The sequence below is a fragment of the Poecile atricapillus genome, chromosome 32 (assembly GCF_030490865.1).
Source record: "Poecile atricapillus isolate bPoeAtr1 chromosome 32, bPoeAtr1.hap1, whole genome shotgun sequence".
Lineage (NCBI taxonomy): Eukaryota > Metazoa > Chordata > Aves > Passeriformes > Paridae > Poecile > Poecile atricapillus.
Window position 1 is genome coordinate 1,670,815 of NC_081280.1, and position 24,397 is coordinate 1,695,211.

General features: G+C 51.3%; 2 protein-coding genes across 2 annotated transcripts in view; one reads left to right on the top strand and one right to left on the bottom strand.

Moving 5' to 3' along the window:
• Nucleotides 1-4,441, top strand: part of LOC131590217 (uncharacterized) — a 128,098-nt gene extending 123,657 nt beyond the window's left edge. The window contains exon 2 of the mRNA XM_058860168.1: nucleotides 3,488-4,441. Coding sequence (XP_058716151.1) covers nucleotides 3,488-3,921 — 434 coding nt within the window. The 3' untranslated portion in view covers nucleotides 3,922-4,441. The remainder of the gene's footprint in view (nucleotides 1-3,487) is intronic.
• LOC131590198 (olfactory receptor 14C36-like) overlaps nucleotides 1-24,397 on the bottom strand; it is a 595,201-nt gene that overhangs the window by 408,094 nt on the left and 162,710 nt on the right. The gene's annotated exons all lie outside the window — the stretch shown is intronic.

Sequence of the window (24,397 nt, forward strand, 5' to 3'; positions counted from 1 at the left end):
GGATGAGGTTCAGCAAGGCCAAGGGCCGCATCCTGCCCTGGCCTCACAACCACCCCAAATCCCTGGCTGTGCCCTGGCCCTGATCCCCACAGCCTGTCCTGTTCCCTTCATCCCTGCATTGCCAGGGACTCTGTGGGACACGGGAGCTCTGCTGTGCCTATGGAGGGAGCTCCAAGTGCCACCACTGCACTGGGAACCACAACTCATCAGCTTTGTGTCCTTTGGGGCTCAGCAACTGGGGACACTCAGAGGCACAGCAAGTTTCTCTTCATGGCCAACAGAAAAAATGGAAACATGATCCAATTTGAAAAACATCAAAACTCTTCCCTCAGCAATGTGAGACAACCCAGCAGCATCTGACGTGCCCACTATCCACCAGGGATATCCATACAGGAACATTTTTAGATAAAGACAAAGGGAATTGGAAGAGCCATAAACACAGTTGAGATGTTTCATGATGAGTTATTTGAAGTTCTGAAAGACTGGGCAACTCCCTGAAGCTCCAAGTGTGAAGCCACTCAGTTGAGAGCCATTGGAATGCCCAGAGTGCAGCTAGAGGAGGAAGTCTGGGAGCAATGGGAAGGACACAGATGCAGCTGCTCTCGTTAAGAGATGTCCTTAGACACGGCCATTTAAACAGGAGAGGTGGAAACTCGTGAATGAGGAAGGACATGAAATAAGAGACAGAATATTGGTGACACAATCACAGGGGAAGATCAGTATTCCTTTTCCTGACATCGTACAATTCCAGGAAATTCCTGGTCTCTCTTTGTTGGAAAACATTGACATTTTTTAAAAGTACTCAACTGACCCAGCTGATGAGATGTGCTCGTGCACCTCACAAGCTGCAGGTCCCCTACAGCCCTGGAGGGCTCCTGTCCCATCTGCTCTGCTCCAGTCTAAAACAGGGACCAGCATTGTCCCAGGATCATCAGAGAGCTGAATGGGAAAGGATCTCAGCAAGTCTGAAGCCCAAGGTGTCAGCAACAGGCCCAGAGCAGGTGGTTCAAGGCTTGATTTGGTCTGGATTGGCAAATGCCAAAGAACAGGGAAGGGGCAGCATGTCAGCAGCTGGCTGAGCCCATGGGTGTTGGGGAAGGTGAAACAGGGAAACCTTGTGAATGTGATGGTTTAACAAAAGATTCTGGAAATATGAAGGCTAGAATCAAAGTAGCAATGAAAGCCTGCTTTGAGTCATAGGATACTGAGTACTGGTTAACCAAAGAACAATAGCTTAGCCAGCTAGAGGAGAATCCCTGTTGATAAAACAATGTCCTTCTGCTGATCGAGAATGCAAAGGTCAAGAAGCAAGGAAAGAACTTGTAAGGTTTTGTAGAAGCTAAAATGCAACACTGTATGTTAATATAGGGAAGCGCATAGGCTGGATGTAAATTCTTTAGTGGGTGTGTCTCATGGTGAATGGTTACTAAGAATTAGAATATTCACTATAGGAAAGCATATAATCGATTGTAACAAGAACTTCGCTCTCTGACCTCTTCGCTCTTTTCTCTTAACTCTTACCCTTTTACCCCTCTCCCCCACTCCTAACTCTCAGCCCCCTCTCCCTGCTCCTACCCCTCTCGGCTTCCCTGCTTTCTCCCTCTGCCTTTTCCCTCTTTCCCCCTGCTGCTCTCTTACTCCCTCCCTCCCCCATCCAACCTCTCCTCCCCTGCTCTACCTGTTCTCTCTCCCCTCCCCCGGACCACGTGGACGCCGAGGCTGGTGGCGGACACGGGTCTCCCCTCCTTTTACCCTTATAATAAATTGCTTATACTTGAACAGCTTGACCCTGGAGAAGTCTCTCATCGCGAGCGAGAATTATTATACTGCAATACCTGGCGCCCATCATCCGAGACCCGTCCCATGCCTTCTCCATCGGTGAGACACTTCTCCATCATTGGTTACTAAAAAGACTGGTTTTTCACCCTTTAAGGCAGTCTAGAGTGCAGTTTATGCGGCTGATCACCGTAACACTGTAACTCTTTCCCCTGTTCCGCGGCATCCTCGGGCACGGGCCGGCTGTTGCTTAGCAGCGTCAGCTCCGGAGCTTTAGAGGTATCCACCACGTGGTTTATTCGGGGTGCAGGCTGCCAGGCGACCTCGGCACCCCTGGTTTCCGCAGGGTCCTGTGACACGAGAGAGGGTGGCAAAGCCACATCTCTTCTGTTCTACACGGGACTCCCCCCCTGCGTGGTTTATTCGGGGTGAAGGTTGCCAAGCAGCATCTGAACCCCTGGTTTCCATGGAGCCCCCGTGGAGCTCAGGGGTGTGTTGCAAGGCGACGTCTCACCTGGGCTAGGCGGGGAAAGCCTCTACGTGGTCGAGCGAGGGGCAAACGCTGCCACAGCATCTGCACCCCGATCTCTCTAAAAGTTTTTCTGCTGCCGTGTCCAAACCGTAGCTTTTAGACGACTCTGCAGCGTGGTTATGTGCGAGTATTACTAAGTGACACCAGAGAACGGACTGGAGGTGCCTGGCCAGCACCCATCGTCCGAGCTCTGAGAGATGAGCCAACATCATTTAAATAAGAGGTGAGTCACAAACCAGTCTATCATGGGTCAAAGCTATTCTACCCCAGACAAAAAGCTGTATAAGCAACTAAAATTCTTACTGAAAGCCAGCCAAAGTAATTTGCCTAAACGAGAACTCAAAACCCTTCTAACCTGGACTCTAGTTAATTTCCCAAACGCAAAACACTCAGAATTCTTTACTAGAGATTTCTGGGACACAGTTGGTAATAAGCTGTTTAATAACATTTCCTGCCGAGATATGGCGGCCGCAAAGTTGGTCCCAGCCTGTAGGGCACTCGTAGAAATGTGTGCTGCGAATACACAACGCGCGACGAGCCCCCCGGACCCCGCAACCCCCGTGTCTCCTACCCCTCCCCCCGACCATGTGGCCCCCGTACCCTCGGTCCCCGCCGTCCCCACTCCCTTCCTGTCCGCTCAGACCGGTGTGTCCCCTCCCCCCGACCACACGGCCCCCGCTCCCCCTACCCCAGTCCCGGCACGCTCCATTCCCACCCCTCCCCCCACCTTCCCCGTCCCACCGCCCCGCTTTTGCCCCCCTCCTGCCGTCCCAGCTTCCCCCGATGTTGCGGTCCCGCCCCGTTCCACCGTCCCCGCGGCTATGGGCCCCGCCGCCGCTGCGGCTCCGCCGACCCCCGGCGGCGCGGTCCCCGCGGTCCCGCCTGCCCCCGCCGACACCGTGGTTCCCGGCTCCGCCACCCCGCCCGCCCTCGGCATCGCGGTTCCCGCAGCTCAGCTCCCCTACACCCCCTCCGTGCCGCCCGCGCCGCCTTGGTGCCCCGCGGGCTCCGCTTTCCCGGCGCCCGTGGTGCCGCCGGCCCCGCCGCCGCCGCCGTGCAGCGACACCGATCTGTGCGGTGCGGCGCGGGCCGATCCGAAATGCCCGCTGCCGTACACCACTCCCCCATGCTGCCCTGCGGCGCTGACGCCATCCACGCATGCGCAGTCACAGCTTCTAGCGCCGGCGCTCCTGCCTCCGCCGTCCCCGGGCCCCCCGTGCCACCCCCCCGTGCCAGCCTCTCAAACCGCGGGGGGGGAGAGTAAGGACGGGAACGGGACCCCGGCTCTACAGCTGCTGACACCCGCGTCGCCTCTGCCACCGCCCAGCCCAGCCACTGTCCAGTCCCCGCCATGCGTCTTCACGTCCCCGCGTCCACCACCGAAGCCGCCCGACACCGGCACACGGCCCCCGCCTGTCTCTGCCCCGCTGCTGACACCGGCACAGATCCCGTCTGTATCCGCTAGGTCAGCAACTCTCCCCGACAGCGCGGAACAGCGACAGCCGCGGCCCCCGCGCACCGATGTACTGCCACTCCCGGGCTCACCTACGCGACTCCTGAACTGCCCGGCACCACCACCAGCAGCCACGAAAGACGGGGGAGAACGGGAGTGAGAAATAGAGGGAAATATAGGAAGAGATTATTCAAAAGCAGATACCGTACCACCAACAGTGGCAATTCAAGCAAAGGAACTTAGAAAGACTTTGAGAGAAAGTGATCTACCAGAGACACTTCAACAAAAAACAAACGAATTCCCGTTATTTGCATGAATGCATGTTGTTTTTACCCTTTTGCTTGAATTTTTGTAGTAAAACTTTACCTGTAAATCAGCCCAAGATAAATGCCTGGGTCGCCTTAGCCAAAGGCTGCAAGCTTTGATACCATCTGTTTGTCAGATCATACTGTTCCCATTCATAAACAGCTGCAAAATTTGAAAAATTTAGGCACCCAAACTCATATTGATAATTCTAAAGTGAATCAATCTGACCTTCAAAAGTTAGAGAAGCTGGACAATTTGTTTAAAGGTTTAAGCTTTGCACCTTGGCTAAGAGAACTCTGTAAAATAAGCTTAATTGTTTTAATAAGTGTTAATTGTAGTTTTAGCAGCAGTACCCGTTATATTTCAGTGTGTGCAAAAACTAACAAATAAGACAGTTTCTATTATCTTAAATAGTTCATCGAGACAGGGGAGATGTTGGGGAAGGTGAAACAGGGAAACCTTATGAATGTGATGGTTTAACAAAAGATTCTGGAAATATGAAGGCTAGAGTCAAAGTAGAAATGAAAGCCTGCTTTGAGTCATAGGATACTGAGTACTGGTTAACCAAAGAACAATAGCTTAGCCAGCTAGAGGAGAATCCCTGTTGATAAAACAATGTCCTTCTGCTGATAAAGAATGCAAAGGTCAAGAAGCAAGGAAAGAACTTGTAAGGTTTTGTAGAATCTAAAATGCAACACTGTATGTTAATAGAGGGAAGCGCATAGGCTGGATGTAAATTCTTTAGTGGGTGTGTCTCATGGTGAATGGTTACTAAGAATTAGAATATTCACGATAGAAAAAGATATATTGAATTGTAACAAGAACTTCACTCTCTTTACTCTGACCTCTTCGCTCTTTTCTCTTAACTCTTACCCCTCTACCCCTCTCCCCCCCTCTCCCTGCTCCTACCCTTCTCGGCTTCCCTGCTCTCTCCCTCTGCCTTTTCCCTCTTTCTCCCTGCTGCTCTCTTACTCCCTCCCTCCCCCATCCAACCTCTCCTCCCCTGCTCTACCTGTTCTCTCTCCCCTCCCCCGGACCACGTGGACGCCGAGGCTGGTGGTGGACACGGGTCTCCCCTCCTTTTACCCTTATAATAAATTGCTTATACTTGAACAGCCTGACCCTGGAGAAGTCTCTCACCGCGAGCGAGAATTTATATACTCCAATAGACCATGCTGGCTAGGACTTGATAATGTCTCACTTCAGTACAGCAAACCTTTTGGAGAACTGTGTTCAGCTAGTCTTATAATGGATGTCACTTTCCTGGGGAAAATACAGAATGGTTCACTTTAGCCAAGATAAGACCTGTAGTGCCCCTGTGCTCTGCTCTGAAACTAGCTGGCAGCATCACCCAGAGCTTTCTTGGCTTTGGCATTTTTGATTAAGTTGTTCAGAGATGGTCCAGTAAATTGTTTAATGATTCATTTTCAGGTGAAAGAACAGTGTGATTTGCATGTGGAACCAAAAACCTCTTCCTTTGTTTACCCGCCCAAAGACATTGATAATACAGTAGTTTTATAGTTAAAAAAGGGCACTAAATGTTCCATGGAGTCTCAGTGTATTCAGTATTTATGACTCTATGATGTGCTGGATCCCCTGGACCCCACTTATTCTAGATGTGCTCAATTTGAGCTGATTTCAGCAGTCTTCATCATGAGTGGCTTGATGCTCTTTGCTTCCCAAGATTCTCTTGAAATAAGAGTTAGAACATCCCATATTCTGGATCTCGCAGCACCTTCTCAATGTGGTGAAGACTTGTCCATACTTATCCTGTTCCTGCAGAAGTGCTGTGCTGACACTGGGAAGTGTCTGTGTCCTCATGGCTTCTTAAGGAAAGAAGAGATCCTAACCTTGCAAGTGGGTATTAGAACATGTTGGCTGGGACCCAAGTTTCTGAAAATATTTGGGCACTCTGAGCTGACTTTAGTGCATGTTGAGCACCTCAGTGGCTTTATGGAGCACACCTGCCCTGACTGGGCAAGGGCTGTGGAGGATGTGCTTGGTGGTCTCCTCACTCCATGCTCAGAGCTGTAACTACTGGAGGACACTGCCTTGTTTCTGCTGGGGAAATGAATCGCCACAAGTGTAAAATACAAATGATGGGGGTTGCCTTAACTTCATCTTGGATAAGATGGATTTTTGTATTTTGCACTGTCACAGTGCTGCCATATGCTCAGGTCCTGGTTTGAGCTGAATTGGTGCCCAAAGGCAGCTGTGCTGCCCTGCCCCAGGTGACAGGGAACACCTGAGCTCCTTGCTCAGTGGCTCAAGGGCAGCAAAGCAGCATTGGAAGACACTGGAAAATTCAGAGCCGAGCTTTGGGCTGGTGGAGGGTCTGGATTGGAAACCACAGGAGAAGCAGCTAAGAGCACTTGGTTTGCTCAGCTGGAGAAGGGAAGACTCCCTGGGGGCTGCAGCTCCTCCTGAGGGGCAGCTCTGATCTCTGCTCCCTGGCACAGGGACGGCACCCAGGGAACAACTGGAGCTGGCCAGGGGAGGTCAGGTTCTACAGTATTTAAACTCAGATGATTAAATTCCAAGTTAAGATGGCTAAATGTATTGGGATCCTTTAGCACTAAATCACAGTGGTATTGTTTAGATGCTGAATAGATAAACCGAAAACCACTCATTTAGTAAAATTTTAGAAATTCTTTTAGGTGTCTGACTTTTAATACCTTTTGACAAATGCTTATAAAGTGATTTTTCCAGTGATTTATAAATTTCTCTTTTGCTTTAAATAAAGCAGAACTAGGTATTTGATGTATAGAATCCTCATAATTGTTATTGGAATTTTTCTTTGAATGAGGATTTTGGCATGGATGATACTTTACAAAACAGTCCCAGGTCTGGATCTCATTCATCACAGATCTTGAAAATAAATATTCCTTGGCTTTCAGATAGGGCTGTAGAATTTTTCAAAGGATGAATTAGAGCTATAAAGTGTATATACATTTAAATATAGGTTCTTTTAAATATGCAGAGCTTCCATAAGGATCAGATTTGTGCACATTGCATTAATTTTAAGTGAAAATCTAAAATCTATTACAGGCAATGCATTTTAGAGTAACAGAAGTTCCAGACTGGTTTTGGTTGGAAGGGACCTTACATTCCATCCAGTGCCAACCCTGCCAGGGGTAGGGACACCTTCCACTGTCCCAGGCTGCTCCAAGCCCTGTCCAGCCTGGCCTGGGACACTTCCAGGGATCCAGGGGCAGCTACAGTTTCTCTGGACAACCTGTGCCATGGCCTCACCTTTATATTATGCTAGTTCTAAATATACCAGAATTTGCCAAATAAACTGATTTCCTTAAATTAATTCTGCTCAGATCAGGCATGAATGGAAACCAAAGTTACTTTGGTATACATAATTTTTTTTTGTAGCTGGCAGATGTGTGTCCTTGCAGAGTTTGCAGCAGGGTGCTCACCACATACACTGCTCCCCCCCCACCCCCCTTCCACCTGGGGCTGGCCCTGAGTTGGGCTTTGGGCAAAGGGGAAGCACAAGGACAAGGGTGTGATCTGATCTCCATGCCTCCAGTCCTGAGAAGGTGTTTATGAGCTGTGTTCTGTTCTGCTGCACCTCACAGCTACTCCTGGTAAGCTGAGTGAAGCTCAGACACACATCTTGTCATGTTCAGGGCTTGTCACTGGGCTGGAGCGTGGTCACTGCAGCCAGAGTTTGCTTTAGACGCGGCGCTGGGATTATAAAGTGCAATATTGGGTTGTATTAAAGTAACTGAGCTACTAATTTTGCTAATATTAGCAAAGCCTGGCAGATCTGACATGGAGCATTTATATTTACACCATCTTTTGCCTTGAGCCTGACCTAAATGCCAGGCATTTAGGGACAAGAAATTAAATAAGTCTTATCTCTGTTCAGACCAAATTCCTGCCCTGTGCTGAGAGCACCATTCGCTGTGGTGTTGTCTTTGCCTGACACTGTCATAAATTGCATTTATTAATGGCAGATTATATGAACTGTAGCCAAGTCTCTATCAGCACTTAGGCCACATACCAGATGAACAATTGGCTGCAAGTCTGTGCTCTAATAAAATTGCACATGAGCCTTGAACTCCACGTTGTGGTTTAAACACTAAGAAATTAGCTGATTCCTCAGTGGTGTAAAATGGGCACTCATTGAAGCCCAAGCAAGGCTGCTGTGGGACATCTGCTGAGAATCCCACCCTTGGCTCTCCATGGGACTGTCCTGGCTCCTGCCCCAGCTCCCAATATCCCTCCAGGATGAGGATGAGCAGAGCTGGGGCTGCCCAGAGCAGTGCATGTGCCTCACACTTTGTTCCTTGGGATGAGTTTCTCTTTGCATCTGGCCCTTTGCCGCCAGTTGCACTCCAGGACATTGCCTGCTGCTGGGAAGAGATTCCCTGCTCAGGACATGCCGGAGTTCCCAGGGACTGTGCTCCTAAATTGAAGCAAAGTGACAACACATGTCTGTCATGTTTGCTAGTGGGGCTGGAGCAGCTGACTTGGCCACCAAAGTCAGGGAGAGCAATGCAGTTTTTCGTAAGGTTTTTTTTACCAAGTCTTTGAAATCTTTTTTGACATCTGCTCTTTATTACACAACAATATAGCTGTCCTTTTAGGAAAAGAGACACTTTTCATTACTCATTTCTAAGTTACCAGATACATTCCAAGTACCTACAATAACTGTGAGGGCTTTGCTTTCAGGTGATTTAGCAGTACAGCTCAGTCCAACTTCAACGCTGTTTCCTGTTCCATGTCTGCCTTTACCTTGGTCACAACTGAAACCAGATTTTTGTCAGAGGGTCAGGGTTTGGTTTTTATGAAAGAAATAGTTTGTCTGAATGAGGGACATGAAACTCTGGGAGGAAATCTGAACCTCACAGTCCCTCACATCCCACCTTCATCAGCAGAAGCAAGTTCTTTGTTCTTTGTAGGGACAACATAATTGCTTTTCCTTTTCCCATCCCAGGGATCACACTGAACTTTCTTCTTTTACATCCAAGTCAAAAGCTCTGTGAACTTTGTGGGATTTTAAATCAAAAGTAATATGTTAAGGCAGAGGGATGGAGCATTGCAAAGTTGACTTCTCTTTCCCCTTTCATGTCAAATTGCATTCTCCCTGTATTTTTGTTTCTGGAACAGCAGTGCAGGGCTGGGGCTGCTCTCCGGGAGCAGGATGCTGTGAAGGGCAATAGCTGTAAGGGCAGTAGGCACCTGTCCTGCCCTGAGTCTCCAGTAATTACTGCAACACCATCAGTATGTCCACACCAGGGAAAACTAACCAGGCACCTATTTTTGATTTTTGCTGTGCTTAACTCCAAAGTTATGTCTGCATTAAAATGATTTTAAAGACTGTGACACATCTGCAGTTTGAAGGGACAGTAAAGCCACTGTTGCACTCTGAGAAATAAATCCACAGTCTGAGTTGTTGATGTCATTTAACTAATTTTCAGCTCATTGTGATGATGATATCATAGAACATTTACTTTTTTTTTCCTCCCCAAAATAAAATGGTGCCATTCAGCTTCTGGAGAAAAGAACTGTCAAAGGTTCTGTTTGGCAGTCATGGAGGGAGAGGTGGGGGAAAGAAAGGTATGTCCTGGAGAGATGCTCTGGTGAGTTCTAGCATTTAAACAAGCTTCTTTTGGTACACAGACTGGGATATTTTCAATACGGAATGGCTCCATGAAATGGTTTTCCAGGCCTTATGCTGGCCAGAAAGCTGTTGAAGTCCATCACAGTTCAGCCTCCATAAGAAAGCGGCATCAGTGCCTGTGTCAGGTGAAACATATAATTCAAAAAGTAAACCTGTGTTTAGAGAAGCCAAAAGCCTAATGTAAACAAGGCCATAAAGCTTCTCCAGTCCTTCTGAGTGAGTGTGGCAGAGCTGTTTTGTTTACAGCAGTGCCATTGCACAGCAACAGCTGCAGGAGAAGGCTCAGGACAGCCTTGGAGTGGAGCAGGGCTGCAGGAAGCTGAGAGAAGCCCCTGCTCCAGAACGGAGGGACTTGTTCCAAAAGCAAAGATGGTGACTTTAAAAGCTTCCCATTGTGCTCCAAGTTTGCCTCTGAAGACTAAGAGGTGACCTCAGAAATCATGGGAAATATTTGGGAAAAGGTTTTAAGCAATTTGGTTGTGAATAGGCCCAAATCTCCAGTGGGAAAAGAGCCTCCCCAATAAGCTGGGTGTCTTGGGCTTAGTTCTTCATAGAATAAAGACTACTAATTAAGTGCAATTTTATTTATTCTAAAAGAGTAAAAACAGTCAATATTTTCCAGACTCCTAAAACTACTTTGAAAAATATAGAACTACTCTGGAAAAAGAGAAGAAATATTTTAGGATTTCTTTCTATAAAAAAAATACTCCTAACACTAGCAAAATGAAAAATAAACATAGTGGCTGCTGGTCTTGGGAGCCCTGTGACTGACTGCTGCCTGCCCAACCCTGGCTGTGTCCAGACAAGGAGCTTTGTCAGTGCTGGTGGTACCAGCCAGACACCAGAGCTGAAGCCCAAAGGTGTTGTTTAAGCCCTTCCGTGGCAGGAGGGGCCCACCTTCAGGCATGGCCGGACACCAGGGCCAGCAGCTGCAGGGACAGGAGGTCCTGTTCTGGATGGTGGTTGCCCCTCCACAGCAATGAGCTGGTAATGAAGCCGGGGCAGGGACGTTCGGTACTGGCTTGTGGATGGCCGATAACAAGTACAGCTCTTTCCAGCTGAAGTCTTTGGCTGGATTTGTGAAGCTGCAGAGGCACTCCTGTTGAGAGAAGAGGTGTCAGAGGCCCCCAGCTGCTGCTGGCACACAGGGACCCTCCTGCACAGCAGGGCCCAGAGCTGCCAAGGCTCCCCAGCACGGCTGCAGCTGCTGGCACAGCTTGGCCCAGCTGGAGAGCTGCCCCTCAAGGCCTCAGTGAGCAGGGGATGGCTCTGGGCAGGGTCCCAGGTCAGCAGCAGGCCCCAGAGCGCCTCTGCCTTTCAAGTCCAATCTCTTCCCCTTTCTTCTTCCTCCCTGCCTTGCTTTGCCTCTGCCTGCTGCTCCTGGGGCTGCTCTTGGCCAGGCAGCCTCAGTGGCAGCCAGCACTGGCTGCAGCACAAGTGTGTTCCCCAGGACAAGGCCCCGCAGTGAAGAGGCCAAAGAATGCCCTGGGCAGCAGCAGAAATCTCGGCAGAGTTATTTGGGAAACCACTGACTACCCACAAGTCCACAGTAGCCTCACTGAGAAGGCTTCCTATCTACAAAAGACTTTCAAAAGAAGCTGTTTGAGGGAAAGAGGAACAAAGCACTCACCATTTTCTCTTCCAGGTATACCATATTCCAAAACAGCATGAAATGAAGACAAGCTCCAAACAAAGCACGCCTGCTGTTATCGCTAGCCAACAGCGTGTTCCCTGACAGAAAGTCCTTCCACTGCCCTTCTGGGAATCAGGAACACGTGTTGTGGTGCCGGCTGCATCTGTGGGAGCAATGGGCAGTGAGAGCCCGTGCTGTGCTGCGCTGCTGAGCTGGCAGCATGCTGGGTATGGCCTGGACGTTCTCTGTTTGCCCCAGAGCTGGGGCCTGCAGGCACCTTGCTGCCCCTCGGCACAGGCTGTGCCACCCAACAAAGCCCAGAAGGCCGGGAGCAGAGCCCGGGGGCAGCACAGCTGCTTGGGCAGTGGCTCCTTCCAGGGACTCAGGCCAAAGCCATCCCTGAGCAGCCACTGCCACCCCTGACCCTCCCTGCCCTGTGACAGCTCCCCCAGCCCAAGGGGACAGAGCCAGGCCCTGTCAGGAGCCAGTGCAGCCCCTGCCCAGTTGGGAGCCAGGGCTAGCTGTGGCCCTGGGCTCACGGCAGGGCTCCCACTCGGAGCTGCTCCTGTGCCTTGGGCCTCTGGGCGTTCAGGGCCAGCTCTGGGAGCAGCTGCAGCAGGAGGGATGTTGGTGCAGAATTCCCAGTTCCCAGGGGCTTTGAATGAGCTCCAGAGTCCTTGGAGCTGAGGTGCCTCAAGCTTTGGCTCCTTCTGGGTCATGCAAGTGCCGGCCCTGGGGGGAGAGCTGCTGCCACACGGCCCCGCCAAGGGCTGAGCCCAGCACAGCAATTACCTCCTGTGTCTGGGCCTCTGCCTGCGATTGCCTCTCTTCCTGAATCAGGAGTTGCCTGGGAGCCACTGCTTCCTCCGGGAAGTGCTTCCTTGTGCACAGCCTTTTGCTTCATCCCTTGAAAAAAGGAAGAGGCACAGGTAGATCAGATGGAAGAATACTACATTCAGTACGGTGGCATTTCCAGAAGGCTGAGCTTGTCAAAGTCATAGATAAAGTTCAGGAGAACACCTCTGATTTTGGGGTAGGACCAGGCCCCTCCATCCTCCAAAGAGCCACAAAGTCATGAGCGGATCGCGCAGGCCGAGGGCACACACGTGCACGGCTCTGTCCTGGCACCTGCAGCGATGCCGCCCTGGCCGAGCTCTGGCCTCTGAGCTGGCAGCTCTCCCAGGGGGAAAGGCCTTGACCTACCCTCACCATCTCCCACAGCCTCAGTCCTGGATTTGGGATGGGAAGCCGGATCACCTTCACCAAGAGGTTTGGCTGCAGGGAAAGGTAAGACAGAGGAGCTCCCGTGGCTCTGTAGGAGATCCTCAGGCTCCCTGGGGCCACCAAAGGAGCCGTGCCAGGCAAAGCCCTGAGGCACAGCCCTGGGCCCGGCCCCTTCCCTCACTGCTCTTCTCTGTGGCTGCACAGAGCACATGGAAGGAGACACTGGCATTGCACACAGGTAGAAGATTGACAGCTAAATGCTCCTTCCTCCCACTGACAGCAATGCCGTGGGATCCCTCAGGGCTTTGGAAGGGAGCAGGGCAAGGTTTCCAGAATCCATCAACCCTCAGATTATGTTAAGGGGAATGGCACATGGGTGACCTCTTGCCACCTCGATGCTGATTATTCTGTTCAAAAAGGCGCATTAAGAGCTTGCCTCCAGCATTCTCTAAGGATTCCAAACCATCATGTGCCAAGGCTTCCAGAAAAGCCGTGTCCTGATCCCACTCTAGAATAGAGCACAGATCAGAACCATGGCCATGGTGTGCTGGGATCACCTTCTGCTTTAGGAAATTGGGCACTGCAAGGGGGTCATGTAATGCCATGGGAGCCAGATGTCAATGGACATGTCCAAAGCTGCTGAGGGACCTAAGGAACTCTGGGCTGGCTCTGGTCACTCTCCACCCTCTTTGCAGGCCCTGTGCAACATCTCTGGAGGTTTGGCTGGACCAGCCCAGGGCCCCTGAGAGTTCTCTCACTCCCACAGAAGAAGCCCTCCCTAAAGCCCTTGGGAAAACTGCAGCACGCAGTGCCACAACTATCCCTCCTTGCCTCTCTCTCTTGGGACAGCTCAGTCAGCCCAAGGAACAGTCAACCCCTCTCAGACAGGGCAGATCCTGTGGGAAGAGCTGCTGGCACACAGCCCCACCGAGGGCTGAGCCCAGGACAGCAATTACCTCCTGTGCCTGGGCCGGTGCCTGCAATTGCCTCCCTTGCCTCAGGAAATGCCGCCTTCCATAGAGCCTCTCTGTCCACCCCTTGAGAAAGGAAGAGGCACAGCTGGGTCAGATGGAACCATTACATAGCAGGGAAGTGGCCTCTTCAGGAGTCAGTGCTTGTCAAAGACATGGAAGAGGATCAGGAAAAGGCCCAGGCTCTCTCTCTTGTCCAAACAGCCAAAAGCCTTATCTGCTCAGGGACCAGGAAATTACAGGGGGTCCCAGGGTGTACATGGCCCATGGTGCAGTTTGGGCAGCCTGCCTGCTGATGCCAAATGCCTTCCTGCAGAGGCTGGGGAGAAACTGCAGCCAGGCCAGGCTGGGAAACAGCCCTGCAGGCCGTGAAAGCAGCAGTGGGGTAGCGAGGCTGCCATGGATTCTTTCCTGCTGTGTTGGGCACGGCGTGTCCAGATGTACAGAGAAAGCTCCTGGCTGCTTTGTCTCAAGAGAAGGCTGAGGGAAATGCACCCACCATGGCCTGTGTGCAGTTCCTTCATGATTTCTTTCAGGGTGTCATGTGACTCAAGTGATCCCTTCTTTCCTGTGGCTTTGTTCTTCTGTCTCGGAGGACCTTAACAGAAGATAGATCCATTTCCCAGGAATGGATCCCACAAAACCAGTGTTCAGACTGTGAGGTCAGCAGGGACACACCACTCACCCCTGCGATGGGAGCTGGGCTTGCGGGCAGTAACTGACCCAGGAGCTGGGAAAGTCCTCCCTGCAGACACACCTGTAACTAAACAGCCACAGAAGCTTCTCTCATCTCTGCTGATCTCCACAGGCAGCACTGAGCTGCAGGAGCCATGAGGGGATCACCCAGGCCAAGGGCACACACGTGCACGGCTCTGTCCTGGCACCTGCAGCGATGCCGCCCTGGCCGAGCTCTGGCCTCTGAGCTGGCAGCTCTCCCAGGGGGAAAGGCCTTGACCTACCCTCACCATCTCCCACAGCCTCAGTCCTGGATTTGGGATGGGAAGCCGGATCACCTTCACCAAGAGGTTTGGCTGCAGGGAAAGGTAAGACAGAAGAGCTCCCGTGGCTCTGTAGGAGATCCTCAGGCTCCCTGGGGCCACCAATGGAGCCGTGCCAGGCAAAGCCCCGGGGCACAGCCCTGGGCCCGGCCCCTTCCCTCTCTGCTCTTCTCTATGGTTGCACAGAGCACATGGAAGGAGACACTGGCATTGCACATGGGAGGAAGACTGACAGCTAAATGCTCCTTCCTCCCACTGACAGCAATGCTGTGGGATCACTCATAGCTTTGGAAGGGAGCAGGGCAAGGTTTTCAGAATCCTTCAATCTTCCGACACTTATGGAAAGTGGCAAATGAATGACCTCTACCACCCTGACACTTATTATTCTGACAATAAAGACGGACATTCTAAACTTGCCTCCAGCATGTCCCAAGATCTTCAAACCATCATTCACCAACAATTCTAAATACTCCATGTCACGTTCCCAATCTAGAAGAGAGCAGATATCAGAACAATGTCTATGGTGTGCTGGGATCGCCTTCTGCTTTAGGGAACTGGGAACTACAAGGGGTTTGGGTAAGGCTGTGGGAGCCAGATGTCAATGGACATGTCCAAAGCTGCAGAGGGGCATGGGGAACTTAGGGCTGCCTCCTGGTCACTCTTTCCATGCTCTGTGCAACATCCCTGAAGGGCAGACACTGCCATGCAGCAGAGATGGCAGCTCAAGCCTCAGCAGGGCTCAGGCCCAGAGGGACAGCAATTACCTCCTGGGACTGTGCCTGGCATGGCCTCCCTTCCTGCAGCAGAAGCTGCCCATGGGCCACTGCTTCCTTCGGGTAACGCCGCCTTCAGCACAGCCTCTTCATCAACTTCTGCAGAAAGGGACAGCTGGATCAGATGGCACCATTCCCCATTAGGGAGATGGTATATTCAACAGGTAATGCTTATCAAAAACTTGGATAAGGACCAGGAAAATGCTGAGGCTCTCCAGGGTGGGCCAGGGATCTCCCTCTTACTAACAGCTGCCATTTCTGATCTGCCTAGAGACCAGGAATTCGTTGGAGATCTCAGGGTGTGTATGGCCTGTGGTGCAGTTTGGGCAGCCTGCCTGCTGATGCCAAATGCCTTCCTGCAGAGGCTGGGGAGAAACTGCAGCCAGGCCAGGCTGGGAAACAGCCCTGCAGGCCATGAAAGCAGCAGCAGGGCAGCAAGGCTTCCATGGATCCCTTCCTGTTGTGTTGGGCACGGCGTGTCCAGATGTGCAGAGAAAGCCCCCGGCTACTGAGTCTCAGGAGCAGGCTGAGGGACACGGACCCACCTTGTGCTCCCTGCAGCATTTCCTTCAGCATTTGCTGCATGGTCTTGGAGTGGTACTGGGGTATCTTGGGTCCTGTGGCTTTGGTATTTCCTCTTGGAGGACCTTAGAGCAAAATAGTTCCATTTCCCAGGAATGGATCCCACAAAACCAGGGGTCAGCCTGTGGGGTCAGGAGGGACACAACACTCACCCCTGCGATGGTAGCCAGGCTTGCGGGCAGTAACCGACCCAGGAGCTGGGAAAGTGCTCCCTGCAGACACACCTGTAACTGAACAGCCACAGAAGCTTCTCTCATCTCTGCACATCTGCACGGGCAGCACTGAGCTGCAGGAGACGTGAGGGGATCACCCAGGCCAAGGGCACACACGTGCACGGCTCTGTCCTGGCACCTGCAGCGATGCCGCCCTGGCCAAGCTCTGGCCTCTGAGCTGGCAGCTCTCCCAGGGGGAAAGGCCTTGACCTACCCTCACCATCTCCCACAGCCTCAGTCCTGGATTTGGGATGGGAAGCCGGATCACCTTCACCAAGAGGTTTGGCTGCAAGGAAAGGTAAGACAGAAGAGCTCCCGTGGCTCTGTAGGAGATCCTCAGGCTCCCTGGGGCCACCAAATGAGCTGTGCCAGGCAAAGCCCCGGGGCACTGCCCTGGGCCCGGCCCCTTCCCTCTCTGCTCTTCTCTATGGTTGCACAGAGCACATGGAAGGAGACACAGACACTGTTCACAGGAAGAAGGTTGACAGCTAAATGCTCCTTCCTCCCACTGACAGCGATGCTGTGGGATCCCTCAGGGCTTTGGAAGGAAGGAGGGAAAAATTTCCTGAATCCATCAATTTGCAGACTCTTCAGGAAAATGGCACGTGAGTGTGCTCCTGACACATTAACACTGATTATTCTGTTTGGAAAAGGTACATTGAGAACTTGCCTCCAGCATCTTGCAAAGTCTTCAAACCACCATTTATCATCATTTCCAAATAATCCAAGTCATGATCCCATTCTAGAACAGAGCATAGATCAAAACCATGTGCATGGTGCACTGGAATCCCCTTTTGCCTTAGGGATCTGGGCATTGCACGGGGGTTGGGTAAGGCTGTGGGAGCCAGATGTCAATGGACATGGCCAAAGGTGCAGAGGGGCCTGGGGAGCTCTGGCCTGGCTCCTGGTCACTCTCCACCCTCTTTGCAGGCCCTGTGTCCCATCCCTGGAAGTGTGACAGAACCAGCCCAGGGCCCCTGGGGACTCTCTCCCTCCCACAGAGGAAACCCTCCCTTAAGCCCCTGGGAAAACCATCCCCAACGCTTCCCAGGGAGAAGGGAGCGCTGTCCCGGGAAAGGGAAGCCAGGCCGCGTGCTCACCTGCTCCCTGTGCTCGCTGTGGAGAAGCCTGGGCAGCCCTGTCAGGCAGGGCCACTGCCAGGAGGAGCAGGAGGAAGAGGCGCAGAGCAAAGGCCATGCTGCCTTGCCCACTGCCAGTCCTGCAGCTCTTGCTGCCACCACTGTCCTGACACCACTGTCTCAATGTCAGCACCGCTGCTGCGGCCGCCGCTGCTGCCGCAACAGTCGTGGTCAAGGACTGACTGCTCGGTCCTCGTGGTGCTGTGCAACCACGGGGCTCTGGGACCTCTGTGACCTCAGAGCCTGCTGTCACCTCAGCCTGCTGTCATCCCAGAGGCTGCTGTGACCTCATGGCCTTGGCTGTAGCCCCCGAGTGTACTCCCATCTGTACTGGTGGACTGCCCTGACTGTAAATCTTTGACTTCATCAAAGTGTCATTGCTAAACAAAACCTTGGTTTTGCCTGCTGACATTGCTGGTCAGGCAATGCATCCCAGGAGATGCTCTTGATGGTTGCCTCTTTTCCTGGGCATGGCACTGGAGGAGGTCCAGGCCCAGGTGATGCCACTGAAAGAAATGTGCCCTCAGCCCAGGGACACTCAACACGGCCCTTCACACCAGCCCCTCCTTGCCCCGCCGCTGGTCACAGCAGCCCCTGCCTCGCTCCTGCCTGCCCACACCGTGGTCAGCCCCACCTGCTCCTGGACATGGAGCTCAGCCAGGGCTGGTGCTGTGTGGGCTTTGCTGGTGGTACTAGCCGGACACTGGGGTGAGAGCTCCATCTCTTTATTGGAACAGAAGAGCTGTGCCGGGCCCTGCCCTGGCAGGAGGGACCCACCTTCAGTCCAGGCCACAGAGCAGGGCGGGTCCCTTCAGGGACACAGGGCCTTGCTTTGGGTGGTGGCAGCATCTGCACAGCAGCAAGCTGGTAATGCAGCTGTGACAGGGACATCACGTATGGGCATGGAGATGTGAAATGTGTGGTGCAGGTGTCCCTGAGGGAGGTGTTTGGCTGGACTTGTGAAGCTGCAAAGGGGCACCTGTTGAGAGAAGAGGCAGCTGTGGACCCCCAGCTGCCGCTGGCACACAGGGACCCTCCTGCACAGCAACGCTCAGAGCTGCCACGGCTTCCCATCAGCTGGAGGTCTGGCACACCCTGGCCCAGCTGGACAGCTGTTCCTTGTTATAGCTGATAAAACAATATTTTCCTTCACAGATTAAGTTTTTGCATCATAAGTATTTTGATATAGTACAACTTATATTAACTTTTAAAAGTTTTTTCTAATCTCTCAGTTTATGTATTCACGGTATAGTTCATATGAATAGTAGTGTGAAAATATATTTTAGGCCTTAGCAAAATATTAAAATGGAGACTAAAATAAGTAGTTCTTTGTAACTACCTCAGAGAATGGTGTAAAGCAATTATTCTGTTTCTTACATCTGCAGACTGGCCTCTCCAAGTGATAACAGTGACAAGAAACAGAACATAAGCATCTGGGAAGAATTTATTATCTCTATTGTCACTATGAGGCAGTGTGATCCAATAGGATAAAACTACAGGAAGAAATAAAATATATGGACCTAATTAACAGAATGTCCTGTAGACAAGTCAGAGCTTTAAACCAAACAAGAGAGTTCCTAGAACATCAAAAACTTCAAGGAATATTTGAAAAATACATAAGATAATGAATATGCATGTAACCACAGCAATTTAACCATATGTAAGGAATAAGATTTTAAGCTACCTCAGTGCTCTTTGTTTGCCAAAAGTACCCCAGCTCTGGATTAATTCTTTGTCCTTCTTTTATCCTTTATTAAACTTAAAGCTTGTAAAGTGTGGACTCTGGTTTTCACACCCTCAAGGCCCTGGCGAGCAGGGGATGGCTCTGGGCAGGGTCCCAGGCCAGGAGCAGGCCCCAGAGCAGGTCTGCCTTTCAAGGCCAATTGCGTCTCCCACTCTTTCTCCTGTCCACCTTGCTTTGCCTCTGCCCACTGCAGCAAGCACACCTGGGCCTCATTCAGGTCTCTGTGTGGGCTGGTAGTCAGCTTCTGTTGGGAATTTAAAGCTTTTCCTCTACTTTCCACAGCAAATAATGGACCTCACCCAGCTGCACCAAACCCCAAATTCCACTCTAAAAATAACCATTTGCATTTTCCTCCATTCCAGCCCTGAAGAAAACAAACTTCACTTGCGGGAGCTGGCGGCACGGTGTCCTCCAAGACCGTTGATGAGCAGGACAATATTCCAGGGGAAGAGCGGCAAAGCCAAAGTTCACTGATGCTTAGGAAGCTTTGCAAAACCTTCCCACCTGTGCTGGTGTTGCACCCTCCTGAGCTCCTGGAGCCCTCCCTCAGCTCAGGCGCAGTTTGGACAGGAAGGGGATGGTTCAGTTTGTGCCATGTGGGGACAGGAGGAGGGAAGACTTTGCACACACTGTCACCAGGGCAGGGCTGTTTTCCTTTATGGTGCCACGCGGTAGCACGTAATCTTTGATTTCATGGGAGTGAGGGAGGTGCTGAAGGGCAACAATTCCCTGTGCTAAGGACATCTTCCACTCACACAGCAAGGCAAGGGAAGGGGAAAGTGCAATCTCTCTTTCCTGGAAGGTGTTCAGCTTTTAACAAACTAGTTTTGCTGAAGATGAGCCTAGGCAGTGGTGAGTGAGAGCATTTGATCAAACTCCCAGAGTATCCTCACATCTGTTTGGACACAATTTCTCTTTTTTTTTCATTGTGAATGCTTTCTCCTGCCCCGCTGCCTCCTGCTTGGAGTTGTACGCGCAGCAGAGTCCCAGAGTTTTCTCAGCAGGCCTGTGCAGCGAGTTCTGAGCCAACGTGTGGCTCTGCTGCCATCCCAAATCTGCGCTTTTCTTGCCCAGCCTGAGCGCAAGTGGGGCATGTGCTGGGCATGGCTGGAGATTTTCATCACCAAAATCCTCCAGCGTCATGGCATTTCCATCTGCCCATTGCTTTGGAGAACACAAATCACAAACCACCCATTTCAGCTGATAAATGTCATTGCTTGCAGATTGCTGCAGCCGCACAGCTGAGCTACAAATACACATGAATCAATTTCAGTTGAAAAATGGCATTTATTACAAATTGCTACACCTGCACTGACAATACACAACTATAAAAATCTCCATTAAGTTTAAAAAAAGTCATTTATTATATTAGCAAAACAATGTCACGTAAAAATATACAAATACCAACTAAAGTTAGCAAAAACTTAATTTATTGCTAACCTCTACAAGTCAATATAGACAAAAATCAATGAGGTGTTTAACAACTTAATTTATTACAGATTACTACAAGCTTAGAGCCCATATAGAAATACAAAAATATCAGTGCCTCCCTCTAAATAACCCTGTACTAAGAATTCGATAGATAGAATTATACAACTATACCTCTTCATACATCTTTAAATAGAACTAAACACATCTACATACACATATATAACAATCTACACATGCAAAAACAGATTAAATATTACATATTTCATACAACATATATACATAGAGATATATGAAACAAATCTATTTGAAAATATACAAATGTCACTGTCCCAATCTAAATATGCATACAAATGCATCGGTACAAATATACACCTATACATCTGGATACACATGTCAAAAGAATTCTATTTAGAAATAGATAAATGTACATATAAAAATAGATGTATCTTCCTATATAAATACCAATAAACCTATTTAAACAGCCATAGACCTACAACCACATCAATAGAAAAAGCTACCTACACAACTCTATACACAGGAAATATTCAATGAATTATCCCTGTCTATGTGCAAGGCCCGACATCTCTAAACAGAGCTATCATCAGAGGGATCCCAGCCACCCCATCTTCAAAGCTTCTTCCTCAGTGTTTTCCTCCCGTGCAGAGCAGCTCTCCTGGACAGGGACAGCAGATGGGACATCTGGGAGGCAAAGGGAACAGCGAGTCAGTCCTGGGACCTTTCCCTTGGCAGCAGCTGCACTTCCAGCAGGGAAGCAAAAATCTCCGAGCCTCCCCAGGAGGGTTGGGAAGAACAAGCAGGCCGAGCGGGCCAGCGTGTGGCGAGCGCAGGCGCGGCGGGACTGTCCCGCATCTCCCGGCAGCCCGGCACAGCTCCCGGGCCCTGCCGGCACAGCTGCCTTGCCCAAGGACAGCCCCTGTGCCGGCCGGGGCAGCAGCGCTGAGCAGCCCCAGCACGGGCAGGGGCCGCTCCTGCCCGGCCGGGCAGCGCCCACGGACAAAGCCCACGCCACCCTCAGCCCTGCCCGGCCTCACCAGCCCTGGGGCCTCACCCAGGCTCTCGCGTGGCCCCAGCACATCCCTGCTCACTGCTCTTGCTCCAGGCCTTCAGCTTCTCCCTGCTGCCTCCTGGCAGTGTCTGGATGTCCTCAAGCTCTTCAGCACAGCTGTGGTGGCAAAAGTGGAGGCTCTGGAATTGGTTGCAAGGCCTGGCAGAGCTGCAGTCCCTGAGCTCTGTGTGCTCCCTCCTGGCCCCCTCCATCCCCTCAGCCCCGCCGTCCTCTCGGCAAACCCCCAGCCCCCTCTTCAGTTTCTTCGGCCTCTCCCAGGCCTCTCACCCCGCTCAGTCCCTTCTGAGCCGTTGTGTCCCCTCAGAGCCGGCACAGCCCTCAGCCCGTGCCTCTGTCACCTCAGTGCCACCATCGCCCTCTGCTCCCCCACAGCCCTCAGTGCCCCCAACACCTCAAGGTTTCCATCGTCCCTTCAGCATCAGCGCCTCCTCAGCCCCCTCAGTCTCACCGTCCTTCAGCAGCTCCTCACAGGACAGTGCCTGGGGCCACCGGCAGCTCCCACCGCTCCAGGGACAGCCAGGGCTGCAACTGCTGCTCCGCCTGGCCCGGCCCCAGCTCGGCCCCAGCACAGGGGGACACAAGGGGCACAGCGGGAAAAACAAGAGATGAAAAAGGCAGCCAAGGGGGAAAGAGGCAAAAATGCAGCCTAGGCCTACACACCTCAATCTATTGACCTATACATCTATATAGCTCTAACTAAAGAACTATGCACATTTATGAATGAAACTTTGTGTGCATAGAAATGTTACTATCTACATATAGAAATGTAAATTTGAAAATCTATAAATCTAACTGTATACATAGAAATAAAATCCTATTGCATCCGTAACTAACTATACATACAAACTATAAAGATATAGAAATAGATACACCTATAAATACAAGTCTATCTATCTATACTTGTAACTATATGAATAAATAAATCAAGGTAAAAAATCTAACTATATCTATAAACAGAGGGATGCCACCTGCCTGATGGTCACAGGCTCTCCCTCTGATCCTTCTTCCCACGCAGGGCAGCCCTTCTGGCAAGGTAGATCAGATGGATATCTGGGAAGGAAAGGCAACTCACAGTCAATGCTGGCCTCTGTGGAGCTTTCCCTTTGCAAGTAAACTGTCCTGCTAGGAAAGGCTGTAAAAGATGGCCTGAAAGGCACACTCTCACTGGAGAATTTGAAGCCTGCTCTTTAAAGGGAACAGGGATCCTTCCCAGTTTTCCAGTCTTGTGAAGTTTTGAAGTACGCCAATCAATTCACAACACTCCCAGTGCAAATGGCACCCAGGAGAGCTTGAAACACAGACAGTCCCAGCTCCCACAAAGAAGCCCAGCCTTGTTCTTTCTCTGGGCTGACGCAGAGATGTCAGTCCTCACTGCAGTGGCTGAAGCTGAAGGCTGCTGTGAGCTGTGAACCAATTGGGACACGCAGCTTGGTGACACAACTGCCACCAGCTCAGCTTTATTCCCGGCTCTCTTGCCACAGCAGAGGACTCGGTGTCAGAGCCTCTGGAAAAGCATGGAGGGGCAGGGCTCGGGGAGCTTGTGCCAGTGCAGAATTGGAACTAAAGGCACCAGGAAGCACCAACCCTGCTTGAGACAAGAACTCAACTCTTCTCATCTCCCTTCCTGTCAGAGGCAGGCTCAGAGCAGCTGTCTCCCATCTCTCTAAAGCAGGCTGGGCTCACTCCTTACCAAGCTCCTTGGGCTCCTGGCAAACGTTCACACAGCTCCCGCCAGCAGGCAAAGCTCCCTCTGCTGCAGCCTTGTTCACAGCCTCCCCTCCTGAAGAGCCACGGGCAACACTAGGATTGATCTGAAAAGAAAAACACAAAGAAGGAAATGCAAAGATCAACCAATAGATTCTGCAGGGATACAATCAGAGCCTGCCAGATTTCCTTCTGTGCACCAACAAATTGCTTTGGAAAACTGGTATATACGCGGGAGTTTGCAGAAGACAAAGGCTCATCGCGCTTGGCAATAAGATATGGGCAGTTCCAAAAAATCCCCCTCCCCACCTCCAGTCTGCCCTTCCTCAAGAATAAATCTACCCATGCAATGGCTCTGCATATTAAATGAAAGAAGAGAAATTCTTTGGCAAAGTTGTAGAAGAAGATGCAAAAAGGCCTGTGCCAATGCAGAAACTGAACACTCCAGGCCAGTCTGGGAAGAGACAAGACTAAAGAAAAAAGGGATTCCAAAGTCCAAGAGGGAATCTGCCAAACACAAGGACTAATGGGCCCTGATTGAACTGCTCTTCAACACAGGAGGAGCCCCTGGGCTTCAAGGAGTCCTTAACCATTTCATGTCCAGCACCAACCTTGTCCTTCTCACCAATCACACCAGTCATGGGGCCTCAAAACCAAGACATCTGCCCCCTGAAGACTCCGCGGCTCACACACTTCATCCCTTCTTCCTAACAAGGAGCTCTGGGCCCCAGAGGCCTTCAACAGTCCAAAACACTGACTTCTCCAACACGCTCCAAGAGCTGTCAAGGCTGACAAGGCTGTTGAGCGTGGGGATGACACTCAAGCCATGGAGTGGGCGCTAAGGATGGAGTCCTGCTAGCTCCTGGCACAGGGATGTGCTCTTCCCACCACAGCCCTAAGCACAACAGTCTCCTGCAGGCTGCAGCTTTGCACGGACTGTCTGGCAACACACATCTCTTCTTTCCACAAGGTGACTGTGCTCAGCCCCTTTCATCCCTGTCCAATGGAGTTACCTGAGCAGAGGGAGACCTTTCAGGCACAGATGGTGAAAGCATCTCCTCCAGTGTCTCCAGAACAAGGTCCAGATCCAGCGGTGGCAATTCCTCTTCCCCAGGAGTACTCCATACCCAGCTTGGGGCTCTCCATGCTGCATAACCAGCACTGCCAGCTGGAGCACTGGGGACTGAAGTGCCC